General features: G+C 37.2%; 4 protein-coding genes across 5 annotated transcripts; all 4 read left to right on the forward strand.

The window, feature by feature from the left end:
* The first annotated feature begins 3,080 nt into the window (after positions 1–3,080).
* On the forward strand, positions 3,081–6,235 carry LOC135136268 (uncharacterized). Its single transcript, XM_064065476.1, has 2 exons — positions 3,081–3,173; positions 3,225–6,235. The coding sequence occupies exons 1-2, from the start codon at positions 3,152–3,154 to the stop codon at positions 5,861–5,863; spliced, it is 2,661 nt and encodes an 886-aa protein (XP_063921546.1). The 5' UTR covers positions 3,081–3,151; the 3' UTR covers positions 5,864–6,235.
* Positions 6,236–6,292: 57 nt separating this feature from the next.
* Positions 6,293–8,528, forward strand: LOC135136388 (DNA-directed RNA polymerase II subunit RPB1-like). 2 transcript variants are annotated; one of them, XM_064065639.1, is made up of 3 exons: positions 6,293–6,477; positions 6,527–6,649; positions 6,719–8,528. In XM_064065639.1, exons 1-3 carry the CDS (start codon positions 6,474–6,476, stop codon positions 8,419–8,421), a joined length of 1,830 nt encoding a protein of 609 aa, XP_063921709.1. In that variant the 5' UTR covers positions 6,293–6,473; the 3' UTR covers positions 8,422–8,528. The 2 variants fall into 2 exon arrangements, with proteins under 2 accessions (XP_063921709.1, XP_063921708.1); XM_064065638.1 differs by having other exon boundaries at positions 6,294–6,477; positions 6,527–8,528.
* Positions 8,529–8,604: 76 nt separating this feature from the next.
* LOC135136371 (uncharacterized) lies at positions 8,605–9,743 on the forward strand. Its single transcript, XM_064065606.1, has 2 exons — positions 8,605–8,696; positions 8,749–9,743. Exons 1-2 carry the CDS (start codon positions 8,693–8,695, stop codon positions 9,741–9,743), a joined length of 999 nt encoding a protein of 332 aa, XP_063921676.1. The 5' UTR covers positions 8,605–8,692.
* Positions 9,744–9,803: 60 nt separating this feature from the next.
* LOC135136372 (uncharacterized) lies at positions 9,804–18,861 on the forward strand. Its single transcript, XM_064065607.1, has 12 exons — positions 9,804–9,998; positions 10,048–10,092; positions 10,146–10,196; positions 10,283–10,330; positions 10,378–10,440; positions 10,502–10,564; positions 10,622–10,681; positions 10,744–10,797; positions 10,865–10,921; positions 18,432–18,509; positions 18,570–18,605; positions 18,654–18,861. Exons 1-12 carry the CDS (start codon positions 9,804–9,806, stop codon positions 18,813–18,815), a joined length of 912 nt encoding a protein of 303 aa, XP_063921677.1. The 3' UTR covers positions 18,816–18,861.
* Positions 18,862–19,714: the final 853 nt, after the last annotated feature.

Below are 19,714 nucleotides of genomic sequence, written 5' to 3' on the forward strand. Positions count from 1 at the left end.
TGACGTCATCAGTTTTTTGTAGAAGATAACCAAATATATTTTGACTAAAAATTTATTATGCTCTTTATAACCTTAAAACATCTGCAAGATTTCAAAGCATTCGGTTTTGTAGTTCCTGATTAAATCAATAAAATAAATTTACGCATTCATTAATTTTTTTGAGTCACCCTGTATATGCAAATCGAAAAAATTTGAATGGAATGATAAATCACAAGAAGAGACTCACCATATTTTGTACATTTTAGATAGGATTTTTTCAGCAAAATTTTGTGGTGACATCATAAATTTTTTAGGGGGGACGACCAAATACGTTTTGATCAAAAATTTACCATGCTTATGATAATTTTAAAATGTCTTCAAGATTTCGAAGCATTCGGTTTTGTAGTTCCTGAGTAAATCAGTAAAATAAATTTACGCTTTCATTTATTTTCTTGAATCACCCTGTATATGCAAATCCAAAAAATATGAATGGAGTGATAGATCACAAGTACAGACTGATCATATTTTGTACATTTTAGATATGATTTATTCGGCAAATTTTCGAGCTGACGTCATCAAGTTTTTGGAGGGGATAAGCAAATATATTTTGACTAAACATTTATTATGCCCTTTATAACCTTAAAACATCTGCAAGATGTCAGAGCATTCCGTTTTGTAGTTCCTGATTAAATCAATAAAATATATTTACGCATTCATTAATTTTTTTGAGTCACTCTGTATATGCAAATCCAAAAAATATGAATGGAGTGATAAATGACAAGTACAGGCTCATCATATTTTGTACATTTTAGATATGATTTATTCGGCAAACTTTCGAGCTGACGTCATCAAGTTTTTGGAGGGGATAAGCAAATATATTTTGACTAAACATTTATTATGCTCTTTATGACCTTAAAACATCTGCAAGATTTCAGAGCATTCGGTTTTGTAGTTCCTGATTAAATCAATAAAATATATTTACGCATTCATTAATTTTTTTGAGTCACCCTGTATATGCAAATCCAAAAAATATGAATGGAGTGATAGATCACAAGTACAGGCTCATCATATTTTGTACATTTTAGATATGATTTATTACACAAACTTTTGAGCTGACGTCATCAAGTTTTTGGAGGGGATAAGCAAATATTTTTTGACTAAAGATTTATGATGCTCTTTATAGCCTTAAAACATCTGCAACATTTCAAAGCATTCTGGTTAGCAGATTAAAAATTAAATTTCAAAATGATGTTTTATAATTTTGATTTTTTTTCCAAAAATCTGAACGTTTCGGGTGAAAAGTCGATTCAGAGTTGTAAACTACATGTGTAGGACTATGTTATTTTATACAATTGAAAACCCATTTACTATGTACAATTTTGAAGTGACGTCATCGCTTTAGTGGTGGGGATGATTCGACAAATTTTGGTTAGCGTTTTACCATCTACATGATATTCTTAATATAAGTACAAAATTTCACAACAATCGGTCGAGTACTTTCGGAGATTATCTGTCTAATAAAAATCCGGGACAACAGACGGACAGACAGACGGAAATGGGAGACCTATTTCTTCGTCTTCTAGGGGTCATGAAAGATCGAGAAAACGTAAAAGTAGAGAGTCGGCCGACGGACTCGATTACAATACTTCCTTTGCTTACGCTCGGGAAGTAAAAAGTCAAATTAAGTCCTTGATTTTGACAAAAAATCTTCCTTGATGGTTAAAATACGCCAACTTTGAGTTTCTAACAAATGTCAGAATTAAATTTTTTAACGTCAACTTGCTGCTAAATTATGATTTCGCCAAAAATTTTTAGTACATGTTGTTCCAGACAGTATTGGTCAGTTAATTACAAAAAAAACACAAACAGCCGACTCTACATTGGTTCTTTGTTCGACGACGAAACGAAAGACATTTTTAACTCGGACGAAGAACGTAGAAAATTTCGGCTACGAGGGGGTGGAATTCTTAATGGGTTATCAATACCAAGTATACAACCCATACCGATGGGTTACCAACCACCGACACCTTTTATTTATTATGGTAGCCAGCAAGCACAGTACGCTCCTAATATGTCGTACCCCTGTCAACCCCTCATGATCTGCAGTGTTCCCGGTCCTTGTAATGTTCCCCCAGGGTTCGTTACGTTGGCACAAACCCCAGGAATAAGTGGTGTTTCTAGCCCAGGCATACCAATAGTGCCACAACCCGTGCCACAAGAACAACCCACAGTGGACAAGCTTTCGTCAAAAACTTGTGCTATGTTGGAAACTATGCCAAAACAGGTTCAGAAATTTACTTTACCAGCTGTAAAATCCGGAGAACCTACCACAAGCGGAGCTTTACATAAATCTTCTGAGTGTTTGCGTACCTCGTTTGAGGACGAGACGTCGGGTGAGCTAAGTGAAAATGCTTTGACGAATCAACAAAAACTGGCAGTTGATATATTATCCAGTTTTGTACAACGCAAAAAGAATATTGTTTTACATTTACTAACAGCTAATGCACTGAAAAAAAAGTTGCAAGGGGAGCACCCGGTGGAAACTATGGAGGAACTAACGCGGAGCTACTACAAGCATAAGGCTCATGCTCTAAAACATATCCGACAGTGTGCCGTTGAGAAAAACCAGATCTTAAACGTTGTTGGTACAATAAAAAATAAAAATTTCTTGAAAAATCAAATCTGTCCTGAGGAGGATGTCGTCATTCAGATACAGATGGCATCTCAGGATGGTTGTCAGTCTGTGGGTTTAAATAGTGTGACTCAAAAGTCTCTGGTTTTTCCGTCTGTGAGTCAACTTCTTTCTCAGAGGAGTGGTTCGAAGTGTCCTAGTCGTTACACACGTGCTCAGTCTGTGGATGATACAACTTTGTCTGAAGAACTAACAAGACGGAAAGATGAAGAAGAAAAGAAGCAAATTCTATGCATGCTTCACAGTTTTTTTCAACACCGGAGGAAGAAACTAGACAACTTGTTGAAGTTGAAACGAACGAATATTACTGTGTAGTCGCATATATTGTGGTATAGTCTTGTTCTTAATAAAGTTGAATACATTTTGGTCTAAGCAACTCATTCGATCGTTGACTTTTCGATAATGTCATTTGTCAAACGTCAGCACAAGATCTAAATTCCAGTTATATGAATACAATTTTGGGAGAGCGATTTCTCCCAAATGTGTAACAAATCAACCTCTCGTTAGTCCGAATGGTCGTAATTATAAAACGTTAACTATCAATCCATTGTAGGTGCAAATGACTTCAAAAATGTGTGTCGTTCGCTGGTCACCGCCAAAAATGGCCAGAAAAACCAAAATGCCTTAACTCCGCAAGGTGAAAAAATTCGTTTGCGTGGAGGAACTGTCCCAAGTGCATTTTTCGTTCAAAGTGTACCCATGGGGTGCCAAAATCCCACTCAGTATCCGAACTATAACATGTTCCCGTATAACCCGTATAACCCTTGTCCACCATGTTGTATCCCTCCTATAATCATTGTCAACATGCCACAAACCTCTAAAGTTTCTCTACCGTCTACAAAATCCGTAGACCAACAAACTGTATGCAAACAACCATGTCCTAAACGCAGCTCAACTCCGATTAAGGTTTGTTCTCCACCCCCAGCAGAAGCCGTTGACGACGTCTCCATGCAAGTGGAAATCGTCCCTCGTGCATCCTCTTCAAAACGATCTGCGTCCTCTAGTCGGCCACAAATTTCATCTCAACTGATAAATTCGTCGTTTGTGGCCAAATTGAAACAAAGCTTTAAACTCGACGGAATAATCGTTGAACCCCTCACTGACCGTCACGGATTGATAGTGGCGGTGGCGGAAAGATTGGCAGCCCGAAAGCGACTTATGCTTGAAGATGTTGTGGCAGCAAACGCGATCAGAGAGCAGTTGGTCAGCGGTCAAGAAATGTCGGGCAGAGACGACCTTCAATCTAGCTACTACCAACACAAAAGGAACATACAGGAGCAAGTAAAGAAATATTTAGAGGAAGAAGCGCTGTTGGTGCGTTTGTTGAAAGGTAACCAACAAAAAATTTCTCCGTGTGAACTTCCCGCAAACGATAAAGCGTTGAAAGTGCGCTTTGTGTCTCCACAACAAGTGTGTCAACCAGGGACGGACACAAGCCATGAGAGTACACTTTTGCCATCGTTGGATAAATTCCAAAAACAAGCTGCTGCATCTCAGAGGCAGAGTCCATGTCAAAGGGCAGCCAGTCAGCGAAGTCATTTGTCTGGTAGTAGATCTAGTTCAGGGAGAGACCCGTGCCACCAGAGCATAATTTTGCCATCGGTGGCTGAAATCCAGCAACAGGCTGCTGCTTCTCCGAGGCAGAGTCCATGTCAAGAGGCACCCAGTCAGCGAAGTCATTTGTCTGGTAGTAGATCTAGTTCAGGGAGAGACCCGTGCCACCAGAGCATAATTTTGCCACCGGTGGCTGAAATCCAACAACAGGCGGCTGCATCTCAGAGACAGAGTCCATGTCCGGGGGCACCCAGTCAGCGAAGTCATTTGTCTGGTAGTAGATCTAGTTCAGGGAGAGACCCGTGCCACCAGAGCATAATTTTGCCATCGGTGGCTGAAATCCAGCAACAGGCTGCTGCATCTCAGAGACAGAGTCCTTGCCCAGGAAGTCATTCGTCTAGCACTAGATCGGGATCAAGCAGAATTCTTAGCCCTTATTACAAGTCATCGTTAATACAAGAGGCAAACGAGGAGCCGTTTGGTTTCGCAAGACCCGAAAACTTGAGCTCACGAACCGAAAACTTGTACGAGATATTAGACTACTACTTGCTGCTAAGAAAATGCCTTATGTATCACGTCAGCGAAGCGAAGAATCTCAAACCGAGACTTGCTTGTGGCGCAGAACCAGAAACAAGACGTCAGTTAATGTGTCAGTACAAAGAACATAAAAAGAAAGCTTTAAAATGTTTAAAAGAATCGGTCCCGGCAAAAGAAGAATATGACCTCGCGATGAACATACTCATACGTTCTTTGCACCCCCAAGTTCCTCCAGAGGAAGACGCTGCGATTGAAGTGGAGGCCGTTCCTGCCGAGGCTTCGCACCGCTCTCGGTCGGCAAGTACACCTATACCACAGCATCCGCAAGACACAGAGAGGAGTCAGTTTCTGCGTTCATCGTTTATCCAAGACTTGCAGAAATCATCCTTTAGGGACCTTCCACCAATAAAAGGCGAGTTATCAAACATGCAGCAGTACATGTATGACCTACTCGAAAACATGATAGTACGTAAGAAAAACATCGTGAGGAATCTTCTTGCGGCCAAAGAAATCAGAAACTACTTGGGGTGCAACCCACAGGCACCAAATCGAGCACAATTGATGCAAAGCTACGAACAATACAAACAAGAAGCTGTGAACGAAATTGTGAAGTGTGGGGAGGAGAAGGAAGAATTGGATTCTATGACAAACATGGTGATCAATGAAGTGAATGACCAGCCAGCAAAAGACGACTTTTTCATCAGGTTGGGGATAGTGCCTGGACAACAGAAACAAGAAGAATTTGTTAGTCTTCAGGCTGAATCTCAGTCCGAGTGTTCGCAAGAAGCGAGTTCGAAAAACGACCAAATGCAGTCGTTTGTTTTGCACAATTTGAGCCACTATTTTCCGGAAATGCGGGATTATGATGCGGCTAGTGCCAGCCAGAGGGAAAGGCTGGATCGAGGGAGAAATGCTTACGACGAATTTCAACGCAGCATTTTGAGTGCTAATACTATGAAGCGGAAAATAGAGGCCGATAAGTTGTTGACGCAGAACGACGAAGCGGAACAGAGGAACATGCAAAAAATGATGGATAGTTATTTCCGGCATAGGCAAAACGCGCTCGGACACTTGACTCAAATGGAACAGTGTCAAAAATGAGGGTTACTACTTGGTGAATGAGCAATACACTTTGATTGAATACCGGAATCAAGTGTCCATTCGTAGGATGTCAGTGTTTGTCATTGTTTGATTTATTTACTTCTAAATTTCGAAAGATCAGTGCAAATTTTAAGTGGATGATTGAAGCTTCAAGATGGACGACAATTCGGCGCAGAAAATTATTATTCCAAAGGGTCTCATTAACCCCAGCGAAACGACGATCATCGAAATACCGCAGCACTTGAAGAGAATTCCGGTGATCATTGCCCAGAAGCAAACCCGCTGGTCCCAGGAGCCCCAGTACGTCGGCGAGCGCTACCCCAAAAACAAATATTTGTCAACTAGAAAATAAAATAAACAATATGAACCCTTGGTGCAACGTTTCTTACTAAATTTTTTCAGGCTAGCACGAACAGGGAAAGCAGGGGAGAACTAATTTCCTCGATCATCTATCGTCATAATGTTTAGTGCATCCTCAATCTGAGAGTCTAAAAAAAATGTACCTTTGGTCTAAGCAAAAATCGCAGTGGCAGTTTTCACGTAGCTTTCATTGTCAAAATGTTTATTTAATCATCCATCCAAATTCGTTGTGTAACACAAGACTCTCACGATGGGTACGTCCCCCTTATTTCCATCTTCAAAGCTCCAACCGTGGTTTTTCAGCTTCCCAACGGTGCCCTAGTCCACGTGGTCCTCGACGCACCTGGGGTGCCAGACACTCACAACCGGCCCCTAGTCCACTTCCCAGTTGGTGCGCCACTCCCGACCCCGTCGTACCTTTTTCACCTCCTCGTAGAGAACCTGGTGCACTTCCCAGTTGGTGCGCCACTGCTGACCCCGTCGTACCTTTCTTACCTCCTCGTAGAGAACCTGGTGCACTTCCCAGTTGGTGCCGCAACCCCCCTCCCTTTGAACCCTTCTCTCCTCCTCCCTTCCGACCCCCCCAACGCCATGGTTCATCTCCCGATTTGTGCGAGAGCCCCGACGAATACCATTCCTCCTCCCCTTCTTCCAGCGGATCCCCCCATTCCTCGTTGTCACCTCACAGTCCGTGCGCCAGCCCCGATAGCTATCAATCCTCTCCTTCTCCCCGCCAGTCCCCTGATTGGTCACCCCAAGTGGCTCACTCCGCTACTTGGTCACCCCAAGCGGCTCACTGCTCTGATTGGTCACCCCAAGTGGTTCACTCCCCTGATTGTTCACCCCAAGCGTCTCACTCCTCTGATTGGTCACCCCAAGTGATTCACTCCCCTGATTGTTCACCCCAAGCGTCTCACTCCCCTGATTGGTCACCCCAAATGGCTCACCCCTCTCATTGGTCACCCGAAGAGCCTTGCTCCCCTGAAGACTCGGACGAGTCATGGGTTTCACATCCCAGTTGGTGCGCCAGCAGTGACGAGCTCGAATCCTTCGCCCCTTTGGCCAAGGGCGAAGTTCGTAAGCGCGGAAAAAGAGACACTCACATACCCTACAGGGACATCGACGGCCACGCCACCGTGGCAGATTTTCGCCACCTAGGGCACCTCCCCGAAAGCTTCAGCCCGAAGGGCCCAAGTCTTCGCAACACCTTACCCTTCACAGCGGCCCAGGCACGACGCCAATGGTTGCCTGAACACTTGGGGAACTTGGCCCTTCCTGCGTCGCCGTGTTCAGGCTCGGAGAGCCCTGGCTCGACGCCGCAGAAACTTCCCGCATATTCGCTGAGCTCTTCCGACTATTCCGGGAGCCCTTGCTCGCCGGCGGGGAGCCCTGCCGCATATTCGCGGAGCCCTTCCGCATATTCCGGCAGCCCTTCCGCATATTCCGGCAGCCCTTCCGCATATTCCGGCAGCCCTTCCGCATATTCCGGCAGCCCTTCCTCATATTCCGGGAGTCCTTGCTCGCCGTCGGGGAGCCCTTCTCCACATTCGAGGAGCCTTTCCCCATATTCAAGGAGCCCTTCCCCACATTCGAGGAGCTCTTCCCCACGTTCGAGGAGCCCTTCCCCACGTTCGAGGAGCCCTTCCCCATATTCGAGGAGCCCTTCCCCACATTCGAGGAGCTCTTCCGCACCTTCAGGGAGCCCTGGCTCATTGACGTCCCCCAGGAGCAGGATCACGTTGAGTATCACGCCTGGGTATCCCGAGACCACGGTGAACATCTCGTCGGACGACTCCTACCAGTCGGCGGACGAACATTGGGAGTCACCTAGTTTCGCCGTCCAGCGGGCGGCGCACTCGACGCCTGCTGCCTGGTGCCGGGCTAGTCCGATCAGCGAATCTTCGATGTATGACAGCGCGAGAAGCGATACGCAGCACTCTTCGTATTTTTCGGGAATCGAGTCCGAAGATGAACGTCTTGTGGACTACGAGGACGCCAGGTGCTCGGTGGCTCCGGACCGGTCGCAGGAGGCTTCGTTTCGGCTGAACAGGCCGTCGAGGTTCCACACGCCACCTCCTAATCTGGGAAGCTCATCGATGCAAACGTCGCAGGTTCTGACGACGGCGAAGGCGCCATCGAAGAGTGCGTGTGGGCGGAGTGTGAAGTTGGCAGTGCATGCGGGGAACAAGTCTAGATGAAAGTTTGACTCATGGTTATGAGGGGATGCGTGGTGGTTGGAGAGACCATCGTCGACAACACTGAATTATAGCTGAATTTTATATGAAATAAAGAACCGAGTTTTGTAGTTTTTAGTACCTAATTGTTATTTAGGAAGCCTAATTAAAATGATAAAAAATAAATAAATAGCAGGCTGCAGTCAAGACAGTCACCTCACCGCGAACAAACCGTCGCTCTAAATTTCAGTGTATAACCCCTTCCCCGTAGTTTTCTAACCCTTCTGACGCTACAATGTGTACTTTAACCCCCTTCCTGTGTAACGTACTTCTCTAACCCTTGGATTTCAGCTACCAAAAACCTGGCAAACCGCGACGGCTTAGCCGTCCTGATGGCCCTCAACGACTCCGACAACTTCGGCGACGACTCCACCCCCTGGAGCCTCGACGCTTCGGGTGCTCGGAACGCCGTCAGCATGGGCGACCCGCGCCCACCTAGCGAACTCCCCCCAAGTCCCTGTCACTCCCCCGAGCAAAACCGAACCTTCCCCATGACCTCCGCCGCTCGCAGAAACGAGGAACTCTTCGGGGGTGGTTTCGACCCACGCGAATACAAAGCAAATCTTCGGCAAGAAAGACGAGACTTGTTGGCCGAAAAGAGGAGGATGTTGGAACAGTCGTCCGGGAGGGAGTACTCAATCGACTATAAGTCCCCGGAGGATTGTGGCTTGTTCCCTGAAGGAGCCAGTCCGCCGCCGTCCCCCAGCAGGATAACCTTCAATCTTTCTCCGGCGGCTGCCCTCAACACCACTGTCAATATCGGGCACGAAAGGATTTTCGGTCCTCCGAGTTTCAGTATGGCGGCGGCGGCCCAGTCGACGCCGATCAAGGGGGCGGGGACGCCGCCCCGGATGGATCGCTACTGGCCGAGCGGGATTTCGTCGATGTACGATACGGCGAGCTGTGGGGCCAGCCCGGGGACTCCGTCGTTCCACACGGCGAGGAGTCACCTGGCGGACGTTTCGATTCTGACGCAGGGGGGCGGCAAGTGTCCGATATCGCCGATTCAGGCTATGGAGTCGCCACCACCGTGTGCGGTGAACGCGACGATGAATTACGGGCCGCCGGCCTCGAATGCTTCGCATTGCTCGGGGTCTCCGGGTATGCAGAGTGCGAGGAGTCACTCTCCTGGAAACGCTTCCATGTCGTCACCGACGAAGTGCCAGATCAGGCAAACGGTGCTGAATCTGACGGATAGTATGGCGGAGAATGAGAATCAAGCGATGAGGGAAAGACTACGCTGTTTTCAGAATGCGAGGAGACAACGTCTTTCCCAATCTAGTTAGTGTGTGTCTCTTTGACAGCGCGTAAAGATGTCTTTGGGAGTTAGGTGAAAAATTCCAGTGATGAATAGAAGGAAACAAATCCAGAAACAACAAGTTGTTATACCGAAAGGGTTTATTCTCCCGGGGGAGGCAGCGGTCATCGAGATCCCTAGAAGGTTCGAGAAGTCGCCGGTGGTTGTGGTGAAGCGACGAGACAATGAATTCGCGCATGCTCGTGCCTCTAGTTATTTTATTAGAGCACCTGAAGACGTCCAGGTTGTCACTTAGTTGTTTAACGTTTAAAGTTACACTTTCCTCATTTTAGGATCCTTATGCGGCACAAACAGTGCCAAAGGTTGCATTTTCTCCGGTACGATATCCAAGAGTTGTGTTTTCTTTTTTTTAATAAAATAATTGTTGCAGAAGCAACCACACACGCGACAAGAAATTTTAAACCACTTGGACAGAACTCAGGTAAAGTATTTCTAGAAATATTGCGAAGTTTCCAAATATTTCTAGAAATAGTATACCATAGCAGATAACTTAACGTATTTTAATAGGGAGGACCTGAAGCTCCGCCTGGACCCATGTATTATGGGCCACCTCCGGTACTCATCGTGAATTGACTGACTATTAGCTAATTTTATGTTTGCAGGTGGTACCGCAGCCTAATTATGGACGTCCTCAATCAGGATTGAACTTGCCACCTCAGCCACAAGTAAGATCAGTATTCTGGTTAAAGTCACAAAGATTGACTTTTAATTTTTTTGGGGTTGCAGTATATGCCGCAACCCGGTTTTGCAGCCCCTCCAGGAGGAATGAATTTGCCTGCTCAGTCCCCAGTAAGGGACTAAAGTTTTAGTTCGTTTGTATATTTTTGAATATTTTTCGGTTTGCAGATGCCCCAATCTCCCTTTGTACCTACTCAATCCCCAGTTAATGTACCTCCTCAACAACAGGTAAAATTAATGCTGCGCTGTTTTTAAAAATTATCTGAGTGAAACACTTTGTATATTTGTAGGTAACTACGCAGCCTATGTATGGAGCTACTCCTCAAGTTCCCTTTCAGCCACAGGTACAAAGAACTATTATTTTTTTATTGTTTGAATCATTTTTTCATTTTTATTATTTACCACTTGCAGATACTTCCTGAACCTAGCTATGGAGTTATGCAAGCAGGAAGCGTTCCTCAACAGCAGGTAAAACGACTATATACTGAGTGTTGCGTTTAATGCGGCCTTTTTTGTTTTGTTTTGGGAAATCCAAATCGAAATTTTTCGAAAAAAATCAGAATATTGTTATACAATTCTGACGTTTTTTCCAAAAATCTCGATTTGGATTTCTCAATTTTTCTCGATTTTTTAACTTTCGATTTCTCTATTTTTCTATTTTTCCGTGTTTTTACTTCAATTTTTCGATTTTTGGTCTTTAATTTTTGGATTTTTCGGTTTCCCGATTTCTCAAAATGTCAATTTCTCAATTTTTAATTTTTCGACTAGTTAATTTTCCAATATTTCGGTTTTCTGAATTTGCTTTTTAAACTTTTAGATTTTTCAGTTTTTCAATTTCTGATGTTTAAAAATTTTCGTTCGATTTCTCGATTAATTGATTTTTCGATTTTTCGATTTCTCGATACTTCAACTTCTCGATCTTTCTGTTTTTCAATTCAATATCTCAATGTTTTAATTTCACGGTGTAGATTTCTCAATTTTTCTGTTTCAATTTGGAAATTTAAAATTTTTCGATTTTTTGATGTTTCCATTACTCGATCTCTCTGTTTTTCAGTTCAATTTCTCGATTTTTCAAATTTTCCATAATTTTTCTGTGTCTCAAGTTTTGTACATTTTAGTTTTACTATTTTTCAATTCTTCAATTTTTTCATTTTTAAATTTTTCGATTTTCAATTTTTGGCGTTCCTAAACTTTTGATTTTCGATTTTTCTAATTTCCGATTTTTCAGTTTTTTCAATTCACGATTTCATGAATTTTTGAAGTTTCGATTTCTCAAATAAAGTATCCATATTTCAATTTTTCAGTTTTAGACGTTTTTCCACTTTTCGATGTCTTGATTTTTCAATTTTTCTGTTTCAGTTTCATGTTTTTCATTTTTTTTATTTTACAATTTTAGGATGTTTGGATTCCCGGATACAAAAATTTTTTAATACACTTTTTCGAATTCTATTTCTAGAATTTTGAAATTTTTGGCATCTCGGTTTTTCGATTTCTCGATTTTTTAAGTTTTCGGTGTATCAATTTTTCAAATTTCAATTTTGGGAATTTTTCAATTTTTTGTGTTTCCGTTGTTTGATCTTGTGGGTTTTTCGGCTTTTCGTATTTCAATTTTTCGATTTCTCAGTTTTCCTGTTTCAGTTTGAGGTTTTTAATTTTTGTTCGATTTTCCTACAGATCTATCAATTTTTCGATATTTCAGTTTTGGAATTCTTCAATATCTTGATTCTTCAATTTTTCTATTTTGCAATTTTTTAAGTTGTTTTCTAATTTTTTCGGTTTTAAAATTTTTCAATTTTTCAGTTTTTGGCGTTTCTAAACTTTCAATTTTTCGATTTCTCGATGCTTGGATTTTTCTATTTTTCAATTCAGTTTCTCGATTTTTCAAATTTTCCAATTTTCGATTTTGTAATTTTTGGCGTTCCCAAATTTTTGATTTTTCGATTTTTCCACTTTCCGATTATTTAAATTTTTCAATTCGTTATTTCTTGAACTTTTAATGTTTCGATTTCTCGAATTAAGGATTTTTTAGTTTTTGACGTATTTCCACTTTTTTATTTGTTGGTTTTTCAATTTTTCGATTGCTTCTTTTCCGGATTTAAAGATTTTTTAATATACTTTTTCGAATTCGATTTCTCCAATTTTGAATTTCTCAACATCTCGGTTTGATCGATCTTTCAGTTTTAGACTTTCCGTATTTCAATTTTTCGAATTCTCAATTTTTCTGTTTCAGTTTGGGATTTTTAATTTTAGTCTCAATTTTTCTAAATTTCAGTTTTACGATTTTTCAATTTTTCGAATCTTCAAGTTTTCCATTTTAAAATTTTTCGATTTTTTAATTTTTGATTTTTCGTTTTTTCGACTTCCTAATTTTTCAGTATTTTTCAATCCACGATTTTTTGAAATTTTGATGATTCTTTACATTTCTCGACTTATCGATTTTTCAATTTTTGGACGTATTTCTACTTTTAGATTTCTTGATTTTTCATTTTGCAGTTTTCTGATGTTTCGATCTACGGATTTTAAAATTTTTTAATTCACTTTTTCAAATTCGAATTCTCGAATTTTGAATTTCTCGACATTCCGGTGTGCTTGATCTTTATAAAATTTTAAAATTTTTCAGCTTCTCAATTTTTCCATTTCTCGATTTTTTAAGTTTTCGATATATTAATTTTTCTACATTTCAATTTGGGGAATTTTTTAAATTTTTCGATTTTTTCATGTTTCCATTGCTCAATCTGTCAGTTTTTTGACTTTTCATATTTCAGTTTTTCGATTTCTCAATTTTTCTGTTTCAAATTGCGATTTTTATTTTTTTTTTTCGATTTTTCGATTTACCAACCGATTTATTAATTTTTCGATATTTCAGTTTTGGAATTCTTCAATATCTTGACTCTTCAATTTTTTTATTTTTCAGTTTTTTAGGTTATTGTTTTCTAATTTATTTCGATTTTAAAATTTTTCAAATTTTCAATTTTTGGCGTTCGTAAATTTTTTATTTTTCGATTTCCGATTTTTCAGTTTTTCAGTTTTTCGATTTCTTAATTTTTTTGTTTCAGTTTCGAGATTTTTAATTTTTTTTCATTTTACAGGTTTTTGATGTTTCAATTTCCGTATTTTAAAATTTTCTAATTCACTTTTTTGAATTCGATTTTTCGAATTTTGAATTTTACAACCAGGTTTTTAAAAATTTTTCAGCTGCTTGAATTTTCTATTTCTCGATTTACAATTTCTCGATTTTTTAAGTTTTTGATTTTCCAATTTTTCAACGTTCAATTTTGTGAATTTTTGGCGTTCATAAATTTTTGATTTTTCGAATCCTTGACTTTCCGATTTTTCAGTTTTTTTATTTCACGATTTCTTGTATTTTTGATGTTTCGATTTGTCGAATTAAGATAGATTTTGCAATTTTTCAATTTTTGACGTGTTTCCACTTTTCGATTTCTTGATTTTCCGATTTTAAAATTTTTCGAATTCTTACTTTTTCTGTTTCAGTTTCTGGATTTTTCATCTTTTTTTCATTTTACAATTTTTAAATTTTTTAATTCATTTTTTCGAATTCGGTTTCTCGAATTTTGAATTTCTCGATATCTCGGTTTTTCAAATTTAACAATTTTTCAGCTTTTCGATTTTTCATGTTTCCACTGTTCTTTCAGTTTTTCGAATTTCCGTATTTCAATTTTTCGATTTCTCAATTTTTCTGTTTCAGTTTGGGATTTTTTTTTCGATTTTCCAATTTTTATATTTTTCGTTTTATCAATTTTTCAGTTGATATTTTTTTTCAGTTTTTCAATTCGATTTCTACATTTTTCAGGTTGTTTCAGTTTCGGGATTTTTCATTTTACGATTTTTTGATATTTCGATTTTCAGATTTAATTTTAATTAATTCAGTCATTCGAGTTCGGTTTTTCGAATCTTCAATTCTCGACATTCCGATTTTTGGATTTAAAAAATTTTCGGGATTTTCGATTTCTCCATTTTTTAACATTTCAAAATTGGTAACTTTTCAATTTTTCGATTTTTTCATGTTTCCATTCCTCAATTTTTCAGTTTTTCGACTTTTCATTTTTCAGTTTTTCGATTTCTTAATGTTTCTTTTTCATTTTGTGGTTTTTAATTTTTTTTTCAATTTTTCGATTTACCAACCGATTTATTAATTTTTCGGTATTTCAGTTCTGGAATTCTTCAATGTCTCAATTTTTCAATTTTCTATTTTTCAGTTTTTTAGGTTGTTGTTTTCTATTTTTTTTTTATTTTAAAATTTTTCAGTTTTTTGTGTTTCTAAATTTTTGATTTTTATATTTTTCTCGATTCTTCGATTCTGCAATTTTTCCATTTTTAAATTTTTCAAATTTTCAATTGTTGACGTTCGTTTCTGGAATTATCGATTTTTAGTTTTTGACGTTTTTCCACTTTACGATTTCTTGATTTTTCAGTTTTCCAGTTTTTCGATTTCTTAATTTTTTTGTTTCAGTTTCGAGATTTTTATTTTTTTTTTTTCATTTTAGAATTTTTTGATGTTTCGATTTTAAAATTTTTTAATTCACTTTTTTGAATTCGATTTCTCGAATTTTGAATTTTTCTCGATTTTTTAAGTTTTAGATTCCCAATTTTTCAACGTTCAGTTTTGGGAATTTTTGGCGTTCCTAAATGTTTGATTTTTCAATTCCTTGACTTTCCGATTTTTCAGTTTTTTTTATTTCACGATTTCTTGTATTTCTGATGTTTCGATTTCTCGAATTAAGATAGATTTTTCAATTTTTCAATTCTTGACGTGTTTCCACCTTTCGATTTCTAGATTTTCCAATTTTTAAATTTTTCGAATTCTTAATTTTTCTGTTTCAGCTTCTGAATTTTTCATTTTTTTGTCATTTTACAATTTTTTACTGTTTCTATTTCCGGATTTTTAATTTTTTTAATTCATTTTGTCGAATTCGATTTCTCGAACTTTAAATTTCTAAATATCTTGGTTTTTCAATTTTTAAAATTTTTCGGCTCCTCGATTTTTTAAGTTTTCGATTTCTTAAATTTTCAACATTTCAATTTTGGGAATTTTTCAACTTCTCAATTTTTTCATGTTGCCATTGCTCTTTCAGTTTTTTAAATTTTCGTATTTCAATTTTTCGATTTCTCAATTTTTCTGTTTCAGTTGGTATTTTTTTTCAGTTTTTCAATTCAATTTCTAGATTTTTCAGGTTGTTTCAGTTTCGGGATTTTTCATTTTACGATTTTTTGATATTTCGATTTTCAGATTTAATTTTATTTAATTCAGTCATTCGAGTTCGATTTTTCGAATCTTCAATTCTCGACATTCCGATTTTTGGATTTAAAAAATTTTCGGGATTTTCGATTTTTCGATTTCTCCATTTTTGAACATTTCAAAATTGGTAACTTTTTCCATTTTTCGATTTTTTTCATGTTTCCATTGCACAAATTTTCAGTTTTTCGACTTTTCATTTATTTAGTTTTTCGATTTCTTAATGTTTCTTTTTCATTTTGTGATTTTAATTTTTTTTTCAATTTTTCGATTTACCAACCGATTTATTAATTTTTCGATATTTCAGTTTTGGAATTCTTCAATGTCACAATTTTTCTATTTTTCTATTTTTCAGTTTTTTAGGTCAATGTCTTCTAATTATTTTCGATTTTAAAATTTTTCAGTTTTTGGTGTTTCTAAATTTTTGATTTTTTTATTTTTCTCGATTCTTCGAGTTTGCAATTATTCCATTTTTAAATTTTTCAAATTTTCAATTTTTGGCGTTCGTAAATTTTTTATTTTTTGATTTCCGATTTTTCAGTTTCTTCAATTCACGATTTCTTGGATTTTTGATGTTTCAATTTCTGAAATTATCGATTTTTGAGTTTTTGACGTTTTTCCACTTTTTGATTTCTTATTTTTTTGTTTCAGTTTCGAGATTTTTAATTTTTTTTCATTTTACAGTTTTTTGATGTTTCGATTTACGTATTTTGAAATTTTTTAATTCACTTTTTTGAATTCAATTTCTCGAATTTTGAATTTTACATCCGGGTTTTTAAAAATTTTTCGGCTTCTTGAATTTTCTATTTCTCGATTTTTTAAGTTTTAGATTTCCCAATTTTTCAACGTTCAATTTTGTGAATTTTTGGCGTTCCTAAATTTTTGATTTTTCGATTTTCGTTGACTTTCCGATTTTTCAATTTTTTTCATTTCACGATTTCTTGTATTTTTGATGTTTCGATTTCTCGAATTAAGTATAGATTTTTAAATTTTTCAATTTTTGACGTGTTTCCACTTTTCGAATTCTTGATTTTCCAATTCTAAATTTTTCGATTTCTTAATTTTTCTGTTTTAGTTTCTGGATTTGTCATCTTTTTTTTTTCATTTTACAATTCTTTGATGTTTCCATTTCCGGATTTTTAAATTTTTTAATTCATTTTGTCGAATTCGATTTCTCGAATTTTGAATTTCTCCATATCTTGGTTTTTCAATTTGTAAAATTTTTCGGCTTCTCGATTTTTTAAGTTTTCGATTTATTAATTTTTCCACATTTCAATTTGGGGAATTTTTCAATTTTTCGATTTTTTCATGTTTTCATTGCTCAATCTTTCAGTTTTTCGACTTTTCATATTTCAGTTTTTCGATTTCTCAATTTTTTTCCGATTTTTCGATTTACCAACCGATTTATTAATTTTTTGATATTTCAGTTTTTGAATTCTTCAATATCTCCATTCTTCAATTTTTCTATTTTTCAGTTTTTTAGGTTGTTGTTTTCCAATTTTGTTCGATTTTAAAATTTTTAAATTTTCAATTTTCGGCATTCGTAAATTTTTTATTTTTTGATTTCCGATTTCTTGAATTTTTGATGTTTCAATTTCTGGAATTATCGATTTTGCAGTTTTTGACGTTTTTCCACTTTTCGATTTCTTGATTTTTCAATTTTTCAGTTTTCCGATGTCTTAATTTCTTTGTTTCAGTTTCGAGATTTTTAGTTTTTTTCATTTTACAGTTTTTTGATGTTTCGATTTCCGTATTTTAATTTTTAATTCACTTTTTTGAATTCCATTTCTCGAATTTTGAATTTTACATCCGTGTTTTTAAATTTTCGGCTTCTTGAATTTTCTATTTCTCGATTTACAATTTCTCGATTTTTTAAGTTTTAGATTTCCCAATTTTTCAAAATTCAATTTTGTGAATTTTTGGCGTTCCTAAATTTTTGATTTTTCGATTTTCGTTGACTTTCCGATTTTTCAATTTTTTTCATTTCACGATTTCTTGTATTTTTGATGTTTCGATTTCTCGAATTAAGTATCGATTTTTCAGTTGCTGGATTTTTCATCTTTTTTTTCATTTTACTATTTTTTGATGTTTCCATTTCCGGATTTTTAAATTTTTTAATCAATTTTTTCGAATTCGATTTCTCGAATTTTGAATTTCTCGATATCTCGGTTTTTCAATTTTTAAAATTTTTCGGCTTCTGGATTTTTTAAGTTATCGATTTCTTAATTTTTCAACATTTCAGTTTTGGGAATTTTTCAATTTTTTGGGATTTTTATTTCGATTTTCCAATTTTTCAATTTTTCGATTTATCAATTTTTCAGTTGCTATTTTTGTTCAGTTTTTGAATTCAATTTCTCGATTTATCAGGTTGTTTCAGTTTCCGGATTTTTCATTTTTTTTTTCATTTGTGATATTTCGATTGTCAGATTTAATTTTTTTTAATTCAGTCTGTCGAGTTCGATTTTTCGAATCTTCAATTCTTGACATTTCGATTTTTCGATTTTAAAAATCTTTCGGATTTTCGATTTTTCGAATTCTCAATTTTTGAACATTTCAGAATTGGTAACTTTTCAATTTTTTGGTGGTTTCGTATTACGATTTTTCGGTTTTTTAAAATTTTTGAATTTTCGATTTTTCAATTCAACAAAATCATTCTTAGTAAAAAACCACCAAATTTAATTGCAAAGCTTTAGACATCAAAATTTTATCGACGTCTGTTTTTAGCTGCCACAGGTGCCATCGTCCTATCTTCAGTACAACGTATGTCCAGGACGCCAGACTGAGACACTTTTTATGCAACCGGTAAAAAAAATCTATATACATACTTGATATATCTTTAACGTGAATTTGTACCGTTTTTAGCCTACGTTCTACACACCTCAAATGTACCAACCAGAGGTAAGACAAAGCTACAAATCAGCGAAAAAATAAAACATTTGTTCACAGTGTTCAGTAAATCTCGCGTCCCAAGAAAAAATGGAAAAAAGCGCATTTACGAAAAGCCTAGAAGAATACCAAAGAGCGCGCCGAAATTTTCTGGCAAACACGAAATCTCTGACGACGAAAGCATCGAAAACATCTACCTCGAGTTGTGATAGTTGTTACTAATAGCTTTATTGTACGAAAACTCAACTACAAAAAAAGTTTATAAGAATTCGGCTAGCTTATTTCTGCTACATAATTATCCAAAAACTTTCTTGAATCAACTTAGTTATTGCTATAAATGTAGGTCGAGCTTTAACGACGAAACTTGAAACTTTCCCGTCTGATACACGAAACGTCGCCTATTTTTAGCAAAACACTCTCAGGTTTTCGTCTCAAATAAAGAATTTATAACCACTTTCCCCATTAAATTTGAGATATTCGGTCTCTACGCGAAAATCGATGTCGTCCTCCATAGTACGTACGTAAGAAAGGATCAATTAAGCTACTGCGACAACAATAGCGGTTGTAGTGTAGCCGGGCGCTAAATAATAAAATTATCTGCGACAATCGAGCCTGGGGAACGTTTCCAAATACATTTTAATTTGTATAAAACGGATTAATTACGAGATTAAATACCACTTTCGCCGAATTTACGAATTCGAAAGGGATCGTCGCAGCGACAGCTAGGATCAAGGCGAGTTTTGAAATTTACTCGCTGGAGAAGAAGGCTGCTTCCAGGAGAAGGCTCTTATCTAAACAAGACACTTTCAACGTAATCAATCAATCATGTGGGAATTGGAAACTTTATTTAACATTTAATGTGATTGCGTGGCGCTGTAGATAATTTGATCCATCGAGATGAAAGTCGGGCATGATTTTGTTAGTTTTGGAAAATGGCTCGAGTTTAGGTGAGAATTTCCAGCCACGTTTCACATCGGAATTGAGGACTACTTATTTCATAGTGTTACTCGGAAAATACCAGTTTAAAGCGCCACTTACTCGGTTATTCGGGACGTAGAATTCGTTTGAGCGAGATCGTTTGCAAACAACATTCTGAGACAGCGATGTTTCGTGATCCATGC

This window comes from Zophobas morio, unplaced genomic scaffold, assembly GCF_036711695.1.
Source record: "Zophobas morio isolate AGI-343-1 ecotype UQ-CSIRO unplaced genomic scaffold, CSIRO_AGI_Zmor_V1 ptg000026l, whole genome shotgun sequence".
Lineage (NCBI taxonomy): Eukaryota > Metazoa > Arthropoda > Insecta > Coleoptera > Tenebrionidae > Zophobas > Zophobas morio.